General features: G+C 46.3%; 1 protein-coding gene across 4 annotated transcripts in view; it reads left to right on the forward strand.

The window, feature by feature from the left end:
- Positions 1 to 23,429, forward strand: part of SCEL (sciellin) — a 118,559-nt gene extending 95,130 nt beyond the window's left edge. For 3 of the 4 annotated variants that reach the window (XM_063952986.1, XM_063952985.1, XM_063952983.1), the window contains 4 exons: positions 1,251 to 1,328; positions 2,263 to 2,371; positions 19,182 to 19,284; positions 22,124 to 23,429. In XM_063952986.1, the coding sequence (XP_063809056.1) occupies positions 1,251 to 1,328; positions 2,263 to 2,371; positions 19,182 to 19,284; positions 22,124 to 22,140 (307 nt within the window). In that variant the 3' untranslated portion in view covers positions 22,141 to 23,429. The remainder of the gene's footprint in view (positions 1 to 1,250; positions 1,329 to 2,262; positions 2,372 to 19,181; positions 19,285 to 22,123) is intronic. The other variant, XM_063952984.1, reaches the window with a different exon arrangement.
- The last annotated feature ends 1,646 nt before the right edge of the window (positions 23,430 to 25,075 follow it).

A 25,075-nucleotide genomic window follows, 5' to 3' on the forward strand; every position in this document is an offset into this window, starting at 1 on the left:
AAGATGGCAGCTTCCGACAGTTATTGAATATACCCCTTGTTCTGGATACATGTGTTATCGCACGCAAAGTAGACTTTTTTTATCCTAAAGAAATGGGCATTATTTAAATAGCCGGATAATGACCATTGGTCAAAATTCACGCTATCAGCCCATTTTTTAGGGGGGAGAAATTTTTCCGCAGCTATTTGAATATCACCCATAGTACATAAGTATAGTTGTACCATATGAATTGCTGATACCCATTTCACACAGAAACTGAAATTACCAGGTGAAGCAGTTCTACCTGGTAATTTCATGAAAAACACGGGTCCTTTTTCTGTGTGAAAGGGTCAACCTGGGTTGAAATTCCTGGGACTTCGAATCTGGAATTTTGACCTGGGTTGACCCTTTCACACAGACAAAATACCCGTGTTGAAATTCTCGACCCGGTAATTTGTTTGTCTGTGTGAAAAGAGGGTCAGGCAGGGACCCACAAAACTACCCGGCATTAAAATGCTGGGTAATTGCCGGGACTTTCAGACTTATCTGTCTGAAAGTGGTTGTCATACTGTATGTGTCATGAGGAAGGTGTATCCTGTCATTTTTCCACACCCTTGTCCCCAGAGGCGTCACCAGGTGTGATGACACCCGGTACGCACCCCTGATCTCCCGGCGTGCTCGTAGCAAAAAGGGGGCGTGGCATCACATGGATCCAGAAATTGTCACTCTGGCCCCCAGAATCTCCAGAGATGCTGGACTGCCCCCGGAGACAGTCTCCATGCGCTGTCTGCTCCTCTTCTATGACAGGAGCCGGGTATGTAGCAGATTTTCACACTGCAGCACCTGGTTCCTGTCCCTTTGGAGGAGCTGACATTTGGTGTCAGCCCCCTCCAGGTGTCACACTCGGGTGCAGGCAGCACCCCCCGCACCCGCCTTGTGACGCCACTGCTTGTCCCTTATTATACTGTAAAATATGGTGTATAATCAATAGGAATTATTGCGGCCTGGTGAACTCCAGTAATCTACAGTAATAGAAGTTGGTCAAAGGGATCATTGAATGACTGTACTTAATGTACATAATCCATGCCACTTACCTGCTAGGGTCTGAATCACAGATCTAAAATGAGCCTTGAGGTATATGTTCTATTGCTTTCCTGAGGCCAGAATAGGCCTAGATGTATATGTTCTGTTGCTTTCCTGAGGATGCTTATTTGCACATTTTGTAGTAATGAACCACAAATGTTTATAACATTTTTTATTTTTTATTTTAGTAGGACAGGATATTCTGATACATACGGACAGAACATCCCATCAAATTCTATCAAAACGGTTTATTCCACCTCTGATCGGTAAGTACAGAGGGGTGGTAAAGATTACATCATCTCCTTAGTGCTAGTGGGTACATAAATTAGCACAAAGAGCAAAGCAAAGGGTAATAAGGGTACAGAAACCTATGACAATAATTCAGATATTTGCTTTCATTGATGACATTATTGGTAGACTGAAAAGCTGTTGTCTATATGAATGCTACAGATTATTTCTCTGTATTTACGTTGTAAATGACTTCCATTACTTACAGCAGCATGCAATGAGTTGTTTTTTAAGCTATAATGATCATTTCTGAATAAAAAGAGTTATTTCTACATCTATCTAAGTATTGCATGCTACAAGATTAAAATACTTAATGGCCCACGGGTCTGGGACTCAGGGTCGACAACAAAAAGGTTGACACACCTTAGGTCGCCGCCAATTGGTCGACACACCTTAGGTCGACATGAACAAAAGGTCGACATGGACAAAAGGTCGACAGGAACAAGGTCGACATGGAAAAAGGTCGACATGAGTTTTTTATGTTTTTTTGGTGTCGTTTTCTTCGTAGAGTGACCGGGAACCCCAATTAGTGCACCGCGTCCCCTCGCTTCGCTCGCCATGCTTCGGGCATGGTGCCTTCGCTCCGCTTCGCTCGGCACAGATTACCGTTCCAATCGTAGTCCACGTGGATCGTTAAGTATGAAAAGGTTCCAAAAAAGAAAAAAAACATAAAATACTCATGTCGACCTTTTTCCATGCCGACCTTGTTCCTGTCGACCTTTTGTCCATGTCGACCTTTTGTCCATGTCGACCAATTGGCGTCGACCTAAGGTGTGTCGACCTTCTTGTTGTCGACCTGGAGTCCGGATACCTGGCCCACATGCCTTGTTGACAGAATGGTTCATTTTATTAAGCTTAATAAAATCAGGTATGTGTTTAATGGCTACTAACAGTTTTTTCTGCTTTGGATAGATTTGGCATTGAAAAAGATATGTGTACTTACTGCCGCAAACCACTAGGCATTGATGCCAAAATGATCCTGAAAGACATGAACATCTGTTGTCATGCAACATGCTTCAAGGTAAGTGCAACATTCACCACACCAAGTACCATGGCTCACAACATGTTTCATTCAAGGTTCTATCCTAGCATTCACTTTCAGTTACCAATGCACTGGAATCATGGATACTGCTCAGATAGAGTACTATACCAGTATATATTAGGGATGAGCGGGTTCGGTTCCTCGGAATCCGAACCCGCCCGAACTTCATTTGTTTTTACACGGGGCCGAGCGACTCGGATCTTCCCGCCTTGCTCGGTTAACCCGAGCGCGCCCGAACGTCATCATCCCGCTGTCGGATTCTCGCGAGGCTCGGATTCTATCGCGAGACTCGGATTCTATATAAGGAGCCGCGCGTCGCCGCCATTTTCACACGTGCATTGAGATTCATAGGGAGAGGACGTGGCTGGCGTCCTCTCCGTTTATAGAGAAGAGAGTGAGACAGTAGAGAGAGACACAGTAGTAATTTTGGGGAGCATTAGGAGGAGTACTAGTAGTTACTTGCTGAAGTGATAGATAGTGTGACTGTATTATCTGACTTGTGGGGGAGACACTGACAGTGGGGAGCAGTTAGAGTCTGAGAGCAGGACTCAGGAGTACATATAACGTACAGTGCACACTTTTGCTGCCAGAGTGCCACACTGCCATTGTGACTACACTGACCACCAGTATAATATATATTGTGATTGTCTGCTTAGGAGTACTACTTGCAAGTTGCTGATAGTGTGACCAGTGACCTGACCACCAGTTTAATAATCACCACCAGTGAGTTTAATATATATATATATATATATATATATATATAATTGTATATAATATATATATATAATATTGTATACCACCTACCCGTGTTTTTTTTTTTCTTTCTTCTTTATACATACTACTATAGTAGCTTACTGTAGCAGTCTGCGGTGCTGCTGAGCTGACCAGCAGGTCCGTCATCAGTCATTACATAATAAATATATCTACCTGTCCGGCTGCAGTACTAGTGATATTATATATATATATATATATATATTGATTTCATCTCATTATCATCCAGTCTATATTAGCAGCAGACACAGTACGGTAGTCCACGGCTGTAGCTACCTCTGTGTCTTTTAGTTGTGCCTATTAAAATATGGAGAACAAAAATGTTGAGGTTCCAAAATTAGGGAAAGATCAAGATCCACTTCCACCTCGTGCTGAAGCTGCTGCCACTAGTCATGGCCGAGACGATGAAATGCCAGCAACGTCGTCTGCCAAGGCCGATGCCCAATGTCATAGTACAGAGCATGTAAAATCCAAAACACCAAATATCAGTAAAAAAAGGACTCCAAAATCTAAAATAAAATTGTCGGAGGAGAAGCGTAAACTTGCCAATATGCCATTTACCACACGGAGTGGCAAGGAACGGCTGAGGCCCTGGCCTATGTTCATGGCTAGTGGTTCAGCTTCACATGAGGATGGAAGCACTCAGCCTCTCGCTAGAAAAATGAAAAGACTCAAGTTGGCAAAAGCACCGCAAAGAACTGTGCGTTCTTCGAAATCCCAAATCCACAAGGAGAGTCCAATTGTGTCGGTTGCGATGCCTGACCTTCCCAACACTGGACGTGAAGAGCATGCGCCTTCCACCATTTGCACGCCCCCTGCAAGTGCTGGAAGGAGCACCCGCAGTCCAGTTCCTGATAGTCAGATTGAAGATGTCAGTGTTGAAGTACACCAGGATGAGGAGGATATGGGTGTTGCTGGCGCTGGGGAGGAAATTGACAAGGAGGATTCTGATGGTGAGGTGGTTTGTTTAAGTCAGGCACCCGGGGAGACACCTGTTGTCCGTGGGAGGAATAGGGCCGTTGACATGCCTGGTGAAAATACCCAAAAAATCAGCTCTTCGGTGTGGAAGTATTTCACCAGAAATGCGGACAACATTTGTCAAGCCGTGTGTTGCCTTTGTCAAGCTGTAATAAGTAGGGGTAAGGACGTTAACCACCTCGGAACATCCTCCCTTATACATCACCTGCAGCGCATTCATAATAAGTCAGTGACAAGTTAAAAAACTTTGGGTGACAGCGGAAGCAGTCCACTGACCAGTAAATCCCTTCCTCTTGTAACCAAGCTCACGCAAACCACCCCACCAACTCCCTCAGTGTCAATTTCCTCCTTCCCCAGGAATGCCAATAGTCCTGCAGGCCATGTCACTGGCAATTCTGACGAGTCCTCTCCTGCCTGGGATTCCTCCGATGCATCCTTGCGTGTAACGCCTACTGCTGCTGGCGCTGCTGTTGTTGCTGCTGGGAGTCGATGGTCATCCCAGAGGGGAAGTCGTAAGCCCACTTTTACTACTTCCACCAAGCAATTGAGTGTCCAACAGTCCTTTGCGAGGAAGATGAAATATCACAGCAGTCATCCTGTTGCAAAGCGGATAACTGAGGCCTTGACAACTATGTTGGTGTTAGACGTGCGTCCGGTATCCGCCGTTAGTTCACAGGGAACTAGACAATTTCTTGAGGTAGTGTGCCCCCGTTACCAAATACCATCTAGGTTCCACTTCTCTAGGCAGGCGATACCGAGAATGTACACGGACGTCAGAAAAAGACTCACCAGTGTCCTAAAAAATGCAGTTGTACCCAATGTCCACTTAACCACGGACATGTGGACAAGTGGAGCAGGGCAGGGTCAGGACTATATGACTGTGACAGCCCACTGGGTAGATGTATGGACTCCCGCCGCAAGAACAGCAGCGGCGGCACCAGTAGCAGCATCTCGCAAACGCCAACTCTTTCCTAGGCAGGCTACGCTTTGTATCACCGGTTTCCAGAATACGCACACAGCTGAAAACCTCTTACGGCAACTGAGGAAGATCATCGCGGAATGGCTTACCCCAATTGGACTCTCCTGTGGATTTGTGGCATCGGACAACGCCAGCAATATTGTGTGTGCATTAAATATGGGCAAATTCCAGCACGTCCCATGTTTTGCACATACCTTGAATTTGGTGGTGCAGAATTTTTTTAAAAACGAGAGGGGCGTGCAAGAGATGCTGTCGGTGGCCAGAAGAATTGCGGGACACTTTCGGCGTACAGGCACCACGTACAGAAGACTGGAGCACCACCAAAAACGCCTGAACCTGCCCTGCCATCATCTGAAGCAAGAAGTGGTAACGAGGTGGAATTCAACCCTCTATATGCTTCAGAGGTTGGAGGAGCAGCAAAAGGCCATTCAAGCCTATACAATTGAGCACGATATAGGAGGTGGAATGTACCTGTCTCAAGCGCAGTGGAGAATGATTTCAACGTTGTGCAAGGTTCTGCAACCTTTTGAACTTGCCACACGTGAAGTCAGTTCAGACACTGCCAGCCTGAGTCAGGTCATTCCCCTCATCAGTCTTTTGCAGAAGAAGCTGGAGGCATTGAAGGAGGAGCTAAAAGGGAGCGATTCCGCTAGGCATGTGAGACTTGTGGATGGAGCCCTTAATTCGCTTAACAAGGATTCACGGGTGGTCAATCTGTTGAAATCAGAGCACTACATTTTGGCCACCGTGCTCGATCCTAGATTTAAAACCTACCTTGGATCTCTCTTTCCGGCAGACACAAGTCTGCTGGGGTTCAAAGACCTGCTGGTGACAAAATTGTCAAGTCAAGCGGAACGCGACCTGTCAACATCTCCTCCTTCACATTCTCCCGCAACTGGGGGTGCGAGGAAAAGGCTCAGAATTCCGAGCCCACCCGCTGGCGGTGATGCAGGGCAGTCTGGAGCGACTGCTGATGCTGACATCTGGTCCGGACTGAAGGACCTGACAACGATTACGGACATGTCGTCTACTGTCACTGCATATGATTCTCTCACCATTGAAAGAATGGTACAAAGGAATGTAACCAGGCGCTAATATATCATCACCATAATTTGATGGTCAAATTACAAATATTAAAAAATTATATATAAATAAATAATACTGCAAATACTGTATACTCAAGCTGCAGGAGAGAGCTTGACTTGGGGTAAATCAAGTCAAAAAGAACCGGCACTTTATAGTCTCCGGTAACACTAGAACACTGAACTAATCCCCTCTTGCGCTGTAAATAGTATGATATGGCTCAAAGTTCAATAAAGACAAATGGATAAATTCATATATTCTATATATTTTTTAATAATACATATAAATATATATATATATATATATACACTTTATAATGAACTATTAGACCGGTCAAATAAAATCACTAACAAATATATTACCTAGCTATAGGAGGTGGATCTCAGGTAAACTCTGTGCACAGAGTATTTTTAAAAATAAAAATCAGTCCATGTATTGGATTAAAAAATCAATTGACCAACTATAATTCGCACCCATGTAGTGGATAACATATTTAAACGTGGTTATGTATTGGAATTCCTCAATATGTTACCACTTGACCAGGAAGATAGTATTGTGCAGAATAACCGCTCCACACTGGAGCCTTACGTGTAGCTTGCACCAGTGGTTGTATCACGGGAGAGTCCAATGACAGGAGAGACGGTCTCGGGCTGCGGGAACGGCGCTTCACTGGCGCCTGCTGTGCTGATAGTTTACCCGACTTCCAAGCTGCGGGAACGGCGCTTCACTGGCGCCTGCTGTGCTGATTGTTTACCCGACTTCCAGGCTCTCTGAGTACACGTCTCCAAGTGCCGTATGCAGACACCTCAGTCACGGTTGTATTCCGCCAATCTCCGTTTGATCCACGAATAGTACCGCTGGATGATGGTATATTGTAGGGGTGCAAATAAGCTGGTACCTTGTACCAGCTTATTTGCACCCCTACAATATACCATCATCCAGCGGTACTATTCGTGGATCAAACGGAGATTGGCGGAATACAACCGTGACTGAGGTGTCTGCATACGGCACTTGGAGACGTGTACTCAGAGAGCCTGGAAGTCGGGTAAACAATCAGCACAGCAGGCGCCAGTGAAGCGCCGTTCCCGCAGCTTGGAAGTCGGGTAAACTATCAGCACAGCAGGCGCCAGTGAAGCGCCGTTCCCGCAGCCCGAGACCGTCTCTCCTGTCATTGGACTCTCCCGTGATACAACCACTGGTGCAAGCTACACGTAAGGCTCCAGTGTGGAGTGGTTATTCTGCACAATACTATCTTCCTGGTCAAGTGGTAACATATTGAGGAATTCCAATACATAACCACGTTTAAATATGTTATCCACTACATGGGTGCGAATTATAGTTGGTCAATTGATTTTTTAATCCAATACATGGACTGATTTTTATTTTTAAAAATACTCTGTGCACAGAGTTTACCTGAGATCCACCTCCTATAGCTAGGTAATATATTTGTTAGTGATTTTATTTGACCGGTCTAATAGTTCATTATAAAGTGTATATATATATATATATTTATATGTATTATTAAAAAATATATAGAATATATGAATTTATCCATTTGTCTTTATTGAACTTTGAACCATATCATACTATTTACAGCGCAAGAGGGGATTAGTTCATTGAAAGAATGGTGGAGGATTATATGAGTGACCGCATCCAAGTAGGCACGTCAGACAGTCCGTACTTATACTGGCAGGAAAAAGAGGCAATTTGGAGGCCCTTGCACAAACTGGCTTTATTCTACCTAAGTTGCCCTCCCACAAGTGTGTACTCCGAAAGAGTGTTTAGTGCCGCCGCTCACCTTGTCAGCAATCTGCGTACGAGGTTACTTCCAGAAAATGTGGAGAAGATGATGTTCATTAAAATGAATTATAATCAATTCCTCCGTGGAGACATTGACCAGCAGCAATTGCCTCCACAAAGTACACAGGGAGCTGAGATGGTGGATTCCAGTGGGGACGAATTGATAATCTGTGAGGAGCGGGATGTACACGGTGATATATCGGAGGATGATGATGAGGTGGACATCTTGCCTCTGTAGAGCCAGTTTGTGCAAGGAGAGATTAATTGCTTCTTTTTCGGTGGGGGTCCAAACCAACCCGTCATTTCAGTCACAGTCGTGTGGCAGACCCTGTCACTGAAATGATGGGTTGGTTAAAGTGTGCATGTCCTGTTTATACAACATAAGGGTGGGTGGGAGGGCCCAAGGACAATTCCATCTTGCACCTCTTTTTTCTTTCATTTTTCTTTGCGTCATGTGCTGTTTGGGGAGTGTTTTTTGGAAGGGCCATCCTGCGTGACACTGCAGTGCCACTCCTAGATGGGCCAGGTGTTTGTGTCGGCCACTAGGGTCGCTTAGCTTACTCACACAGCTACCTCATTGCGCCTCTTTTTTTCTTCTTTGCGTCATGTGCTGTTTGGGGAGTGTTTTTTGGAAGGGCCATCCTGCGTGACACTGCAGTGACACTCCTAGATGGGCCAGGTGTTTGTGTCGGCCACTAGGGTCGCTTATCTTACTCACACAGCTACCTCATTGCGCCTCTTTTTTTCTTCTTTGCGTCATGTGCTGTTTGGGGAGTGTTTTTTGGAAGGGCCATCCTGCGTGACACTGCAGTGCCACTCCTAGATGGGCCAGGTGTTTGTGTCGGCCACTAGGGTCGCTTAGCTTACTCACACAGCTACCTCATTGCGCCTCTTTTTTTCTTCTTTGCGTCATGTGCTGTTTGGGGAGTGTTTTTTGGAAGGGCAATCCTGCGTGACACTGCAGTGCCACTCCTAGATGGGCCAGGTGTTTGTGTCGGCCACTAGGGTCGCTTATCTTACTCACACAGCTACCTCATTGCGCCTCTTTTTTTCTTCTTTGCGTCATGTGCTGTTTGGGCAGTGTTTTTTGGAAGGGCCATCCTGCGTGACACTGCAGTGCCACTCCTAGATGGGCCAGGTGTTTGTGTCGGCCACTAGGGTCGCTTAGCTTACTCACACAGCTACCTCATTGCGCCTCTTTTTTTCTTTGCGTCATGTGCTGTTTGGGGAGTGTTTTTTGGAAGGGCCATCCTGCGTGACACTGCAGTGCCACTCCTAGATGGGCCAGGTGTTTGTGTCGGCCACTAGGGTCGCTTAGCTTAGTCATCCAGCGACCTCGGTGCAAATTTTAGGACTAAAAATAATATTGTGAGGTGTGAGGTATTCAGAATAGACTGAAAATGAGTGGAAATTATGGTTTTTGAGGTTAATAATACTTTGGGATCAAAATGACCCCCAAATTCTATGATTTAAGCTGTTTTTTAGGGTTTTTTGAAAAAAACACCCGAATCCAAAACACATCCGAATCCGACAAAAAAAATTCGGTGAGGTTTTGCCAAAACGCGGTCGAACCCAAAACACGGCCGCGGAACCGAACCCAAAACCAAAACACAAAACCCGAAAAATTTCAAGTGCACATCCCTAGTATATATGAGGTTTGCTCTTCCATGTGTGCTCGATTTCCTATGACTGCCATTTTATTCCCTCCCAAAATCTTTAATAATTTTTTTTTAAGTCTCTGTCACAGACCATCTCAGATTCTCTCATAATGACTTGCAGAGTCCACAATGGTGGGAGTCTCTCCCACAGTTTTGAGCGGCCACGGCATCATGTCATGACGTTGACACCATGCCCACTCAGAACTCAGAAGAGTGTAATGAGAGCCTGCCACAGCTCTGTGTTCGGTATCCACAGTGCATACAGCACAAATCGGCTCCAATGTCCCCTCATCCTCGTGTGACTCATCACTTCCGCGACACCGGTGAGGGTGCTCGGGAGTCGCTCTGATCTGTATAGACAGTGCATGCTGAACACAGAGATGGAAGGAATCAAGGCAGCCACGGGAGGTGAGTGCTTGGAGGCACTGAATAGGGAAAGCACTGTGTAGCACATTGGGGGATGGATAATGGATAATGGTTGTGCACTGAGGAATACATTAGGTATGCCACTGCTAATTACATTATTTACAATATCTGGCATCAATGGGTTTCAGACAATTAACACCAATATTTTGTAACGTCTGTGTCCACGGAGTTTCTGGGTGTTGACATACAAAATAGTGGATGAGACTTTATCTGTATTTATTACTTTTTGTTAATATTGTTATTATTGTTGTTATTGTTATTATTAATATTATTAATAATAATTCAAAAGACACATACATTTTCTGGACAGAGTAACATAGCACTTTCTGAAGGAGCATACACACTTGCCGAGAAAATGGGCAACATCGCTCATTTTCCCCCTTCCTGAGCGACGTCGCTAATTTTCTCGGCAAGTGTGTATGCCACTAGCGATGATCAATGCGTGGCTCTGCGGGGCGGCAACGATCCTCGCTGTCGGCAGTGCATGCATGCTCTATCTGGAATTTCGTCCAGGAGCTGCATGCACGGCCGGCCGCTGTGTGACGTCACTGAGCGTTATGAACGCTCATATCGCTCAGTGTGTATGGGCGGCCGCCGACCGCCCAGCCCGGGAGGGGAAACACTAGACGACTTCACTCATAATTAAAAATATAAAAAAGTTAAAAATTTTGTAAATCTATAGTGCTGTTAATTTGAGACATCTTAATGTAATTAAGGCACCCATAATTTTATTGCGATTAACATAAACACTTCTTCTTTAAGCTAGCTTACCACTAAAATAACGACACAATAAAATAACGACACGGACACGGTTAGCTGTAGTTAAAGGTCAGACGATATTTATTGATCGCTGACCTGTTCTTTAAACTGTAATTGGAATTGGAATTGATTTTATATTGGAGGATGGCAAAGGAAGAGTCGCTACCAGACACCAGCCCAGTCACTTAGATTGAAAACCAAAACTGAAGAGGGGACTAAACCACAAACACCGCCTCCTACCTGCATAACCCGCATTGTGCCGGCCTCACCACTCTTATCTCTGGCAAACATTCTGTTACCGCAGGGGAACGTCTAAATGTCCACCCACAAGGTAAGGACACACTTGCCGTCTTTCTAAAGAGGGTGCCCCACAATGACCACTTATGCCTATCTGACTGCTGGTTGGTAGCGACTTCCCGCCACAAAGGTTTAACAAACCGCCACTGCCATCCAAACAAAGAAAAACCAAAAGACCCCTAACGGAAAGGACCAAAAACACCATCTTGGAAAACCTGAACCCCAGCCGGAGAAAGATGAACCCCATCCTCCTTGTAGAACTGCCGATTACGCAGCACAAGCAAAGGATACAACCACACCACCTAAAGCCGTAAAAAACAACAAAACCGCCGAATTAACCTTCTTGCGGGCCTTCTCAATAGCTAAGAAACGCACCACCCCCCTCCAATGAAAAAGCAGGACTATCTCTGACCACACAATCCGGACTCCCGGCCAGTGACAACGTATCGCCACCAAATCAGCCTTAATGGACAAAATAAGGTCGATGCCTTTAACTCAACCCATATCATTAACGCCCAAATGCAGGACAATACAGCCAGGGCGACCCCAACTACGCTCACGGTGGAAAACAAATCCCCCCATCGCAAACCATGGACACCTAACCATCGAAACACCCTGGTACCAAAAACATCAGCCGACCTACGCGCCATGGGATGTCTTGCCGCCCCCAAAAATGTAAGAGTGGCCAACCAGCCACACTTGTTCTCCAAAATCATTGACGGCTGCAAAAGAAGAACACCCTAACATCAGTACACTGAAATACATTTCATAGAAATAAACTGGCAAAAAACAGAAAAAACCCAAGTGAAGGAGAAAACTCAAAAAACCTTCCGTGGACCTTAGTGTAGTGCCAATTGAAATTAGGCCCCCTCGGAGGAAAATTTTAAAATTCACTTCACACCCTCGATTTCTGACCGCTACTCGTTCAAAAACCGACGGGTAAACCAAGTTTTTGAGTTAGCGCAACAGGCGCGCCTAAACCTTATCCAAACGAACATAAGATCTATAAGAGGTAGACCTCCAACGGCCCAGCTCCTGAATAGCCGCCGGGGAGGAGCCCGTAGCTGCCGCATGGGTAGCCGCCCTGATCCGAAAGGAATGGGTACCGAAATCCGCACAGCGCAAACCCAAAGCCCCCAAACATCTCTTAAATACTGAAGCAAACTGGAACTTAGTAAGAGGACTAGCGTGCGCATGCACCAGCAACTGGTCACCCCCCCTGAGACCTCAACCGGAAATACTCCAGTGTCAGGCGCAGCGGGCAGACACCCACATCCTCATGGGCCTCCAAGGACACCCAGCGACCCCGACTTGTTTGATCTGTCTTGGACCGCACAATCCTACAGAGTAACAGGCCATCTTGTATGCGCACATTACAGAAAAGCATACCAGAATCCCAGGATGACTTGCTGCTTGCCACCAACTCGCTTACCCTAAAAGCACCAAAGAAAGCCAAAGCAAAAGCAAATCTAAAAAGGGCCACCTCGAACTCCGAGTCCGCGACCTGAGGCAGCACACCCTGCCACTCTGCCAAAAGCTGCAATGTAACCTGCCTACGGGAATCCGCAGTCGCGGGGCGCACCCTAGCCCATCCCTTAAGCGCTTTGGAAAGGACAAAAGACCCGGTGGGGTCCGACAGCCCACAGAGCCTAGAATGAAAGGAAATGCCCGCAAGGGCAGAAGACATGGCCGCTTTGAACCTACCCCCTGGATAATGCTCCCAAACAAAAGCCATCAGAACGTCTACCGGGGACTCACCTGACATACCGTACCTACTGTGAAATGCCGACCAATCACACCAGGCCGCATCATACGCCCTAAGTGTGGAAGGAGCTAACGCATACCTGGCCAGAGCAGTTAACCTGACTCGTCAATCTGCCAGACAGAAGGCGGGCATGGTAAACCCTCCGTCGCCGCTCCCGGAACCAACTCACGGAACTTATCAAACTGAAACCGAGACAAAGCATCCGCAATCCCATTGTCGATTCCGGGAACATGATGGGCCCTGAAATTAATACTGCACCGCAAGCAGACAAGCTCCAGGTGACGCAACAGTCGCAAAGCCTGGGGAGAAGAAGAACGCTGATTATTGATAGCGTGCACCACTCCCAAGTTGTCGCAACGGAATGATATGTCCCGATTAGAAAACTTGCAGGCCCATAATTCCAGGGCAACAACGATAGGGAACAATTCCAGCAACAGGAAGCTCCTAGTGAAACCCTGTGAGACCCAAGAAGACGGTCAAGCAGCTGCGCACCAGGAACCGGCAAAAAGGCCCCAAAGCCACAACTGCCCGAGGTATCTTACGAACAGCTGGAGGCACCGGTTGGAACAACGAGGAGGAGGCCACAAAATCTCCCTGTTGAAAGACACCAGGAAGGAAGACCAAACCCTCTCGCGGGAGAGATACACTGTGTGATGCTGCCTGACCGTCCCCGCAGTAGCCCGTTCAAGTTTCCGTCAAAAAATCCTACCCATGGGAATAATTTTGCATGCAAAATTGAAGGAGCCAAGCAATGACTGCACCTGTTTAAGCCGCACCTTGCGCTTCCCCAAGCAGTCGTCAATCAAACCCAGAAGCTTCCGCACTTTATCCGCAGGGAGGTGACAGCAACCCGCCACAGTGTCTATCTCAATCCCCAGATAGCTTAGACAACTAGTGGGGCCCTCGCATTTCTCTGGCGCAACGGGAACCCCCAAACCCTCAAACAAGGACCTGGCAACCGACAAAATATCACCGCAAACCGAACTGCCTCCTGGACCCATGAAGAGAAAATCGTCCAGGTAGTGAGCAACCCCGGGGTGACCGGAGGCGGCCTGGATGCACCAATGCAAAAAAGTGCTAAATCTCTCAAAATAGACACAGGAGACCAAACAGCCCATAGGAAGACACCTATCCATATAAAACTCAGCACCCAATTTAAAACCCAGAAACCGTAGGGAATCTGGGTGCAGGGGAAGGAGACGAAAAGCCGACTCCACGTCTAATTTTGCTAATAGGGCACCCGGACCACAGTCCCGAACCAGGCGCAGAGCCTCATCAAAAGACTTATAACGCACTCTGCACACGGCCTCGGGAATGGAGTCATTAACCGAACCACCATGAGGATGCGACAGATGCTGTATAAGGCGGAACTTACCCGGGTCCTTCTTGGGCACCACCCCCATGGAGGAGATGCACAAGGCGGGAAGAGGGGGAACGGCATAGGGCCCACACATGCGCCCCAAGCTGATCTCCGCGTCCACCTTCCGCCGGACCTCATGCATGAATTCGCGAGCTGATTTCAAATTCTGACGCGCCACCACATGCACGGAATCCAAAATGGGCAGGCGGAAACCCTGACTAAAACCCTCCAAGAGGAACCGCGCGGCCGACCTGTCGGGGTACAAACTGATCCAGCACCGCAGCTCGGGAACCCGAACAGGGGAATGAGCTTTACTTACTACTTCCAGCGGCCTCGGCCGAAGCAGGGGGTTTACCGCCTTCTGCCGTGGAGCAGTCCTAGGACAGATGACCGGCCCCACACACTTTGCATGAGTGATGAAAACGGCAGTTAATGCCCCTGGAGCACTTACCCTCATTGTAAGCAAAACACCAGCCCTTCACCAATGAGCGAGAACCAGAAGTGCCGACTGCAAGGGGCTTCTTACCCGGGACCTCCCCGGGGGGCCTAACCTGCTGGGTGACCTCCAACCACACCTCCACATCTTTGAAACCCGAAGGCAAAATTACGTTGCCATCCTGATTACGGCGGAATTTCTCGTCGTAATCCCGCCAAGTGTAGCCCTTGGATTTCAAATACATGTCATGTACAAGAAACAGATACTTAACCATGTTGGGATACTCCGCAGGCTGCGATTCGGTGTAACAAGCCGTAAAAACTAAGAAACCCCGCAACCACTGATGGAAATTACAGAAAGCATTCTCTCCAATGCCCCCCGTTTTCTTGGCTGCGTCAAAATCCTGCCGCATGTCATCCGTAAGGGTGAAAATGTCTACGTACTTCCCTTTCCTAATTATCTCCCTCATCCTCTTGCGAACCCCCCGGGTAACGTGCGTATTGGCGCAATGAACCATCTCAGTAAAACGAGGGCGATCGGAGGGAACCGAAGCCGCTGGCACCGACACCTTCCTAGATTCCTTAGCCACTTGCCGCGCAATGAGCACGCGGGCGCTGAGGAGAACCAGAAGAAACACTACTGGAAGAGGTAGAAGAAGTGCTAGAAGAACAGGGAGAAGGAACAGCATGCTCACCAGCGCCCAAAGGACCCGAAATGGCGTCAGTCGCTTCACCCACCAACGGCCGTTACGGAGCGTCTGCTGTCGGCGCCGCAGTCGCAGTTCTCCTCGACCTCCGACCCCTCCGTGATGAAGTCACCGATGCCCCCGGACTCGCCAGCACCTGAGAGGAGGAAACAGAAGGGACAACAGGCGCAGGAGAAACCCACGCATCAACAGAAACGGGAGGGACAGGCGGGAGAGGGGGCAAAGCGCCATCGCTAGATGGAGGGGGGCCAGTGGGCAGCGGCGAGGGGGGCACCCCGAGGAGGAGGAAGATTCATCGGGGGAAGGGCCGACCCGACCAAAGGCGCGCCTCCGATGGTGTAGGCAGGGAGCCACGCGGGCGGGGGAAGATACCCAGCCGACCATGGAAACACAGATGAAACGGGAGGGAACTGAGCAGGAGCGGGGGATGGATGCCAAAATTGGGCATACGGGGCCATAGCAGCGGGAGAAGACCCAAGATACGAGCCTGCAAAAGCTGGGGGGGGGAAACGCAACCCGAGGGCCGCTGACTGACCATGTGGGCTGGACCCCAGTGGCCGAACTCGAGAAATACGGCGAAAATTGTGGGGAGGTGGAAACCGGGAGACCTGGGTAAGGCGCCAAGGAGGATGCTGGAAACGCCTGCGCAACGGGCCAGGGGTGTCCACCAGGGAAAAACTGATCCCCGGCCAACCCACCGGATGTCGCAAATGACTGAGGAGGGCCAGGCAGGTGGAACGCTGCAGCAATGGACGACTGCGTCGCCACCATCTGCACCATTCCAACCGGACCAGCAGGTGGTGCATGTAGCCCGACAAAAGGGGAAAACGCATGGCGTAAAGACCCAGCGGGGGAACGAGGGTCATGCAGGAGAGACCCCGCAGAGAGCACCCCAGCCGGGGACCCCAGCACAATAGCCGCTTGTGGGGCCTGCGTCCCGGCACCCCCCTGCGCAAAAACACCCCCAAAACCACGGGCACCCGCCCCACTATCCCCACTCATAACTGGAAATGCCGGCAAAAAGGGTTTCCGCGCATGGTGGAGCACATCAGCACCAGCCCGAGACAACAAAACCTGGGGCACAGGAAACACCTGTTGCCCCATTGACTCATTATCCCCCTGCAGCTGTAACCCCCCTCCCCCCAGCAGCCCGATCCAGGACGCCAGGCACCACATGGGCGCCAGTGCCGCTGCCCGGTGCCGCAAACGGGGAGGAGACGGGGGACGCGCCGGACGCCGTCACGCCGGGTGAGGGATCCGCCTGTAAACCACTGGCCACCTGGGACGACTCCCACGGCCCAGAAGAGCCACTACCCATCGCGGCCGGGACAGCACGCCCGCTGGCCGGACGAGCAGCAGTGCCAGCAGTGCAAGCCGCAGCGGGCCGACCCCGCCGCAACCCATCAGACGCGGGGACCGAGGCAGGGGAGGCCGTGCTCCGCGAGCGCTGGGCACCCGCAGTCTGTAATAGGCGACGGGAGGGGGGAGCGGACCTGCAGGGACGCGGCATGCCAGAGGGGGGAAGGAGCTACAATAACAGGGCACTGCAAAGGGGAGCAGGAGGAGAGGGGAGGAGGGCAGACAGATCAAATAATAATACAAGAAATAAGACAATAAAAACCAACAAAGACACTATAGCAAAACCAGTCAATTACTCAGCCTTCCTGGGCCATTCCAAAATGGCAAGAGGAAGTCTGAGGCACATGACTGGGATTGTATACTGGCCTAAACCCACGCCCCCTAAAACCTTGACTGACAGCCCAACAATCCTATAGGAAAATTCCAACAGAAACCAACAACTACCTAGCAACTGCATAGTCATAGACAACCAATCACAAAAAATTGGGCTCTTATATGGCCTCAGGTTTATGCAGCCTACAGCTAATCTAAATATTAATCCATGGTTCTTGGTGTTACCTGAGGAGCACCCATAGCAGAAACGGTAAAAATTGACAGGAGCCTTTTTGTAGTTTATTAAATTCTACACACTGGAGGTGCAATCCAAATTTTTATATATATATATATATATATATATATATATATATATACACACGGTAAATATAATATATAGCTAAAGAGTGATGTAATTAATGTATAGATATTTGTACAAGGCAAATTGCTGTGTTACGTGCAAGTTTTTCAGAATTGTGTGTCATTGAATTGTGATTCCAAACCAATAGACCTGTCTGAGAAGTTGCACAATCTATTTTTACAAAACCAACCTCGCACCTACCGCCCAGGGGTGCAGGTCCAAGTTTGCTTCGTGTTTTGAAACACAATTCTTAGTAAATCCATGAGTTGTATTCTTGTCTATGGAAAGTGTTTGTGAGTTGGTTCGATGGTCTGTTGACTTCTGTGTGTTTGGCCGTCCATTTCTATTCAGGTCATGTTTATATACCCATGTTTGCCTTTAGTACATCTCAAAAACAGGATAAACTCGCACAAGAATGCAATCTTGGACAAACACGATTCTTATTAAATTTACCCACCCAGACTTTACATAGAAATATATCTATCAATGATATTGGGCTTTTGGACAGGTACAGTAGCTCAGGTCATCTACAGCCCTCTGCCCCAGACACAATTCCTTTACAATTTAGGGGGTCATTCCGAGTTGATCGTAGCTGTGCTATGAGCTGCGGCTGGTCGGGAGAACCTCTTCACTGCCCGGGTTGCAGCGGCTGCGTGTGACGTCACGCAGCCGCCGCAGCCCGCCCCCCAACGGTCCGGCAATGCCTGCTGCTATAAACTGCAGCGTGCGATTGGGTCAGAATGACCCCCTTAGTCAGAAGCCAATTAACACAGTTGCTGGATTGTGAGGGGAAATCCAAAGAAAACCCACACAAACATAGTGAGGACCATTGGCGTTTCTATAATGGGTGCATTGGGTGCGGTGCACACGGGACCCTGGGTCCAGGGGGGGCCCACACTGCACCCATTGCACCCATTTTAACACTTACCTTTCCGGAGTCCAGTGCCGGCACCTGCAATCGCAATGGAAATCGCCACCAAAAATGGCCACCGCGCATGCGCGGTAGCCAAATTGGTCACCGGATCATGGCGGGCACCATGTTTCCGGAGACCTGCGCATGCGCAGTAGACTCCGGCACAATGCCGGACTCTACAGCGCCATACAGAGGAGGGGGCCCACCCAGAGTTGCACACGGGCCCCATCCTCTGTAGAAACGCCCCTGGTGTGGACACCACATCCTTGCAAGTGATTCTCTTACTATTAGTTATGGATGTGTAGGACGATCTTGTCCAAAAGAAGATAACATCACTGCAGGTATAAAAACGTTTATCTGAAGTGCATTACACAGAAAGTTCCAAAGAGAAGAAAGTCAGTAATATATGGAGAGAGTACAGAACAAATAGGGGAGGATGCAGAATTTCTGAATTAAAAATATACACACAACATTAGCATATTTCTTCTTGTATACAAAGCATATAAGTCTGGCTTATACAGACCCTCCCTATTAGGAGGACACTAAGTAGCTGTTAACAACACTAATTGTATGGAATATAGCAGGGCTACGCAGTGCTGATGTGAAGTACCATCTGCTGCCTCTTAGAGTGTTGCCTGGGGGAAAGAACTCCTGTTATCTCATGGCTGGTGCAGGCTGTCAGTAAGGCTCGGAATGGTACTGCGTCAGATATTTATGCATGCTCCTGTTTCGGTCTAATGTACAATATCAGTAGGTCTTTGATTATATGAATCAGTGCCCAGAAACACTTAAAATTTGTTAATTTTCTTTTTCACATTTTCTGTAGTGTGAAGCGTGTTCTGATCCTTTGGGAAATCTAAAAGCTGGAGACAGTATGTGGATCTATAAGCAGACTATCCATTGTGAGCCTTGCTATTTTTCTGCAAGAGGTAAGTTGCAAACTTGTATATTCATAATTATTACCTTCTAGTAAAGCACAGTGTACAGTAATTATAATAGTGGATGCATGTGCTCATGATAGATTGTCCCTGAACCATTTCAAGGTGACTTATGGGGCTGCAGACAAAAATCGGTAAATCCGTAGGAACCATTAGTGCGGCGTATAGTCGCACTGACTAGCAGGTGATTAAACTGACCCCTAAGGGTTACACTGCTTAGTAGCATCCATTGAAATTGAATGGTATAGGTGCTCTATAATAACAAACAGAGAATATCCTCCAACTGAAGCTGCAACATCACTGTCCCCCATTTACAGTACAGCCCTCAGCTAACACGTTTCAGAGTAACCTGATTCCTTTCTCAGGGGGAAGGTGGATGACAGATAGACAGTGAAAAGTTCTACAGTCAGTAGGTCGACGGCATTATGCCAACAGTCAACAGGTCAACACCATATGGTCAACAGTCAATAGGTCAACAAGGTCAACATGTAAAAAGTAGTACAAAAGGTCAGCACATGGAAGTTTGACACATATTTTTTGGGGTGTTTTTATGTTTTTATAATGACACTAACTATTACCTTTAGCAACCTTATGGCGAGCGGACGCTTTTCTACTAATTTGGGTCATATATGGTTAAACATACAAAATAACACCCAAAAATAAAAATAAACGTGTGTCGACATGTTTTGTGTCAACAATTTTCATGTCAACCTTTTATGCCTGTCGACCTTTTCATTTTGACATTTCGACCCTGTCGACTTTTTGTACCTGTCAACCATATGGTGTCTACCTATTGACTGTAGACCCTTACACTGTCTATCTGTTAACCCACACCCTCTCAAGGCATACGTAGTATTCTTGCTGTCTTCCCTTTTCAGTGCTAGTATGGAGCACCAAACTGGTTAACTCTTCTTTGCTAAACAAATGATGGACTAATAAAGCAGACCTTGGGCTCAAAAACACCAGATTTAATATCCAGTTAGTTTGAAGCTAAATGATAATCTTGACAGTCTTTTCCAGCACTTTGCAGCAGGTTTGAAAGGACAACTCGCTAGAAAATGGCTCTTGCCGGAGTGATTACTCCAACTACATGCATTTTGAGCTATCTGCCTAGGCAGAACATCATAAAAAAGCCATACTAAACATACCTATTTGGAGTAGTTTATAATTAAGAATCCCAAAAAACAGAAATATATTGTTGGGGTATAATTATTTACATTTACATTTATAATACCCCTTTCACACTGCCAATGCCGGATTCCACCTGGGAATTGGAAACGGGTCATTCCCAGGTGGCATTGGCAGCTGCTGCAGGCTTCCCCGACACGGCAATATGCCAGGCGGGTTGCCATAGCAGCGGGGGGCGGAGGCGGCGCTGCGAGATGAGATCATCTCCGCGCCGCCTCTCCCTGCTGTAGTAAACGGGTCCCAGGACGCATCGACCCGGGAGCTCGTTTACGCAGCCACTGACCTAGTATTCAACCCGGGTATAACACTGCTTTATTCCCGGGTTCACTCAATAATACCCCTTTCACACCGCACGCTGACCCGTGTCGACCCGGGTTATTTGTGCGGTGTGAAAGGGGTATTATTGAGTGACATGTTTAAAAATAACATTCTAATTTATGTGGACAATAATATTTTTGTGCTATTTGGGGCTATATAAATTAACTAGTGGGGAACCAATTATATTACAAACTTATGGCACTACAAGTTCCAGAATAGATTCTTCATTTAAGTTAGATTGAGTAAGATTAGTTAATTAATATGGCTCCAGTTAACTTAAAAATGTTATTGTCTCCATAAATAAAAAATGTATTATTGCAGCAATAATACATTATTTAAATAATTAAGGCACATTAATATATTATTTTGTGGGACATTAATTGAGTATTAATTAATTAAGTTTAATGTGGTTCTTTATAATATTCTGCCCACACAGATAGCTAAAGGGGCATACATACGAGAAGATTTTGTCTCAATAAAGATAAAGATTTCCCTTGAAATGAACCCAGCTTCAGAATGAAAGATAAAGTGCATATACACTGAAAGATATAGTGATCAATATCATTCAGTGACGTCACTCCATGCAGTCATGAAAGATATAGCCTAAATTGGACTACATGTTCAGTTGATAAATATAAACAATAACAACCCACGGGAGCGCGCATCGTTATCGTTATCATGCATACACATCGGACGATATGCACGATAATATCTTTATCGTGCATATTGTCCATTTTTATCTTCTCGTGTGTATGCCCCTTAAAGATGCATGCAATCAGATCAATCTCCCTGACCAGGGGACATCTATATTTTAGCGTATTTCTGGCATGCTTTTGGTAAATTGTTAACTCAGGGCTTATTACATCCAGCAATTTTTTTAAAAAATTGGGGTTTCAAAGAGTTGTGTTTGAAAATGGCAAGTTTGATTCTATACAGTATATCCGTCAGTAATCCGTTGATTTTAACAAATCAGACGCTATTACATTTCCCACTAAATGTACATTTAAGACTTAAAAAAAATGGCTCTACTGAATTGAACATTTTTCATTCTGTATTTATTAATATTATCTTTTTTTTTTTTACTTCTACTTCAACAGTGCTGCATTGTCAGAAATATTTTGTTTGTGTATAGTTTGTTCTGTTATTTAAGTGTTTTTATATCTGGTCATAGTAAATGCTGAAATACATAAACCCTGTAGTTTTGCGGATGTTATTTTGTACTTTTTCATTTTTTGGGTGATAGCACCTTATTTATTGCTGCTACATACATTGTGTATTTATATACTGATAATTGATACAATTTATCAATATTTTTTTATTTCAGAGAAATGGATCATTTAAGTGCAAGATCTTAAAATCGTACGGACGAGATAAAATATATTGTGTATTGTTTATTAATATATACCTTTTATTGCTTAACTGAAACATATTGGGGATACATTACGTCATGCCTTTTTAATTAGTTGGACTTTCCTACATAAACATGTAGGCCTTTTACTTGTATTTCACATAAAACATTTATTATAATACATAGTATATTACTTTTAAGCAGTGCTATAGTATATCCAGAACATAATCTTATCTTATCATTTGAATGACACAATAAAATTACCTTTTTTGTAACAAAGAACATTGAGATGGGATTAGTATGGTTTGCATAAATGACATAATACTAAACAAATACAGTTGAAATAAAAAAAAGGAAGCTTACAGCAATATAAGGAAATGTAAGATACGTTATAAACATTTACTTCTTTAGGCCTTTAGGTAGGACTCATGTTTTAGCACTGGATATCTGTAATTAACAATGTTTATTTTTCCCGAATGGTGATTAGTAGTTATCGATTACTATAATTCTTTATGTATTTAGCATCCTATAATATCAAAATTATTTAGGGCAGTGGTTCTCAAACTGTGTGCCATGGCACCCTGGGGTGCCTCGGGGTACTTGCGGGTGCCCTGGGTTGGTGGGCCAGGACCAATTCAAATTAGTTATGGACAATGTAATAGACAAAACCGGTGCTGGTGGCTGACAATCATAAACTATGTGGACAAACGGAAGTGAATCCTGACCCTCACCACATAACTGATCCTAAGGATGACATATAAACACAATTTACTTAATTTTATATTTTTGTCTGAATTTGTCAATAAGATTCTTTTGGCCTATGGGTGCCGTGAAAAAAATTATGACACTCTAGGGCGCCGTGACTCAAAAAAGTTTGGGAACCACTGATTTAGGGTCTTGTTACTTTATTTAGCCTTAATTTCACATTTTATGTTTGTCGTTTTTTTACTACTGCTACTGTACATTACTTACTACTTAGTGAATATATTTCAGAATGTATTGGTAAATCCCATACTGTAGGTATATTATCCTGACATTCCATGTCACTCACTGGCTTTCTTATGACCCACTTATATTACCACAAATAAGTGTACTTGATATACAGTATGATGTGTACTTTGTAACACTTATAGAACTGTTTTTACTTATTTGCAGTTCAGATCATCTTTTCATGATAAAGTTGTACTGTTCCATATCCTTCTATTTTCCTAATGTATTTGTTTATGGTTCCACTTCTAACTATTTTATTATACATTAAATGTGAAATATGGGAACAATTAAATTAAATGTTATTTTACCTACTACCTCATGTGTAGTTCTTCATTGTTTGTTATTCACTGAAGAGTGTTTACTAAGATATAATATTTTTATTATTATTATTATTATTATTATTATTATTATTATCCTTTATGTGGCGCCACATGGGATCCACAGCACCCAATTACAGAGTCCATAAACAAATAAACAAAAGAAGAAAACAGTGACTTACGATTGAAGTCAATATAGGACAAGTTCAGGGCATACATTATAAACATGGCTGCGTCAGCAGCCAACACTGAAATAAGTATCAGGGCGTCAGAAAACCGATTTGGTGCCTTCAAAGGGAGTATTTAAAAGAAGACAGGTTAAGTAAGAGACAGAAAAGTACATAAGGGATATGAGCAGGGCCGGTTCTACACCTTGTGGCGCCCAGTGCGAAACTTTCCACTGCCCCCCCCCCCCGGCAAAACAGTTAATGCGCGCCAATGAATGGGGGCGTGGCTTCACAGGGGAGGGGTGTGACCACAGTTATGCCCCCCGATTTGCCCCAAGTAGTTGTGCCCCACAGTTGATTTGCCCTAGTAGATTTGCCCCCTGTAGCTGTGCCCCCTGTAGCTATGCCCCTATTAGTTGTGCCCCGTCGCTTGTTGCTTTGCCCCCAGTAGCTGTGCCCTCTGTTGCTGTGCCCCCTGTTGCTTTGCCCCCAGTAGATTTGCCCCAGTAGTTGTGCTCCCTGTTGCTTTGCCCCCAGTAGTTGTGCCCTCTGTTGCTGTGACACCTGTTGCTTTGCCCCCAGTAGATTTGCCCCAGTAGTTGTGCCCCCTAGAGCTTGCCCCTGTAGTTGTGCCCTCTGCTGCTGTGCCCCCTGTAGTTGTACCCTCTGCTGCTGTGCCCCGTCGCTGCCGCACACACACAAAAAAAAAACCCAATACTTACCACTGCCCCGCTCCTGCTTCCCGACCGCCGCTGCTGCTGATGCTCCGTCTCTGGCCTCCCGCGGCTCCTCTCTATGGGAGAGACGTCATGATGTCTCTCCCATAGCAGCGCCGCACAGACACTAGAGGTCAATAATGACCTCTAGTGTCTGTCACTGGAGCCGGCTGCAGCGGACGACCACACAGCCCACGGCGTCCGCTGCAGCCGGGGAGCGGGGTGCGGGTAGGCGGCGGTGCCTGCGGGGTGACTGCGGCTGCGCCCCCAGGCCGCAGCACCCCGGGCGCAGGCACTGCTTGCCCGCACCAAGAACCGCTCCTGGATATGAATGTAAGCTTGCGAGCAGGGAATTCCTACCTCTATGTATGTCTGTTTTACCTGTTTTTTAGCACACAGTCCCTGCAGAGGGACTTTTTGATCTCCCTGTACATTACAGGCATGTAAAGAGCTCAGTGAAAAGATATAAGGAACAGTACAATGTATAATGTATTACACACAATCTGATATTTCAGTATTAATGACTGTCATTGTATTTCTAAGTGGCTTATGCTGTACTAGCAGATGTCCCTGCATGTCCTGGCTTTTTTCCTCTTTCTCCAGGTGTCTGTCTCTCTATTTTATCCCCTGTCTCTCTTTCACTCCTATCCTCAGGAGCTGAGGTCCTGAGTGGGAGACTGCTCTTTAGACTGTAAGCCTGATCAGGAGGTCCTTACACACTGGGTATTCACAGAAGCC

The sequence above is a fragment of the Pseudophryne corroboree genome, chromosome 2, assembly GCF_028390025.1.
Source record: "Pseudophryne corroboree isolate aPseCor3 chromosome 2, aPseCor3.hap2, whole genome shotgun sequence".
NCBI classification, from domain to species: Eukaryota; Metazoa; Chordata; class Amphibia; order Anura; family Myobatrachidae; genus Pseudophryne; species Pseudophryne corroboree.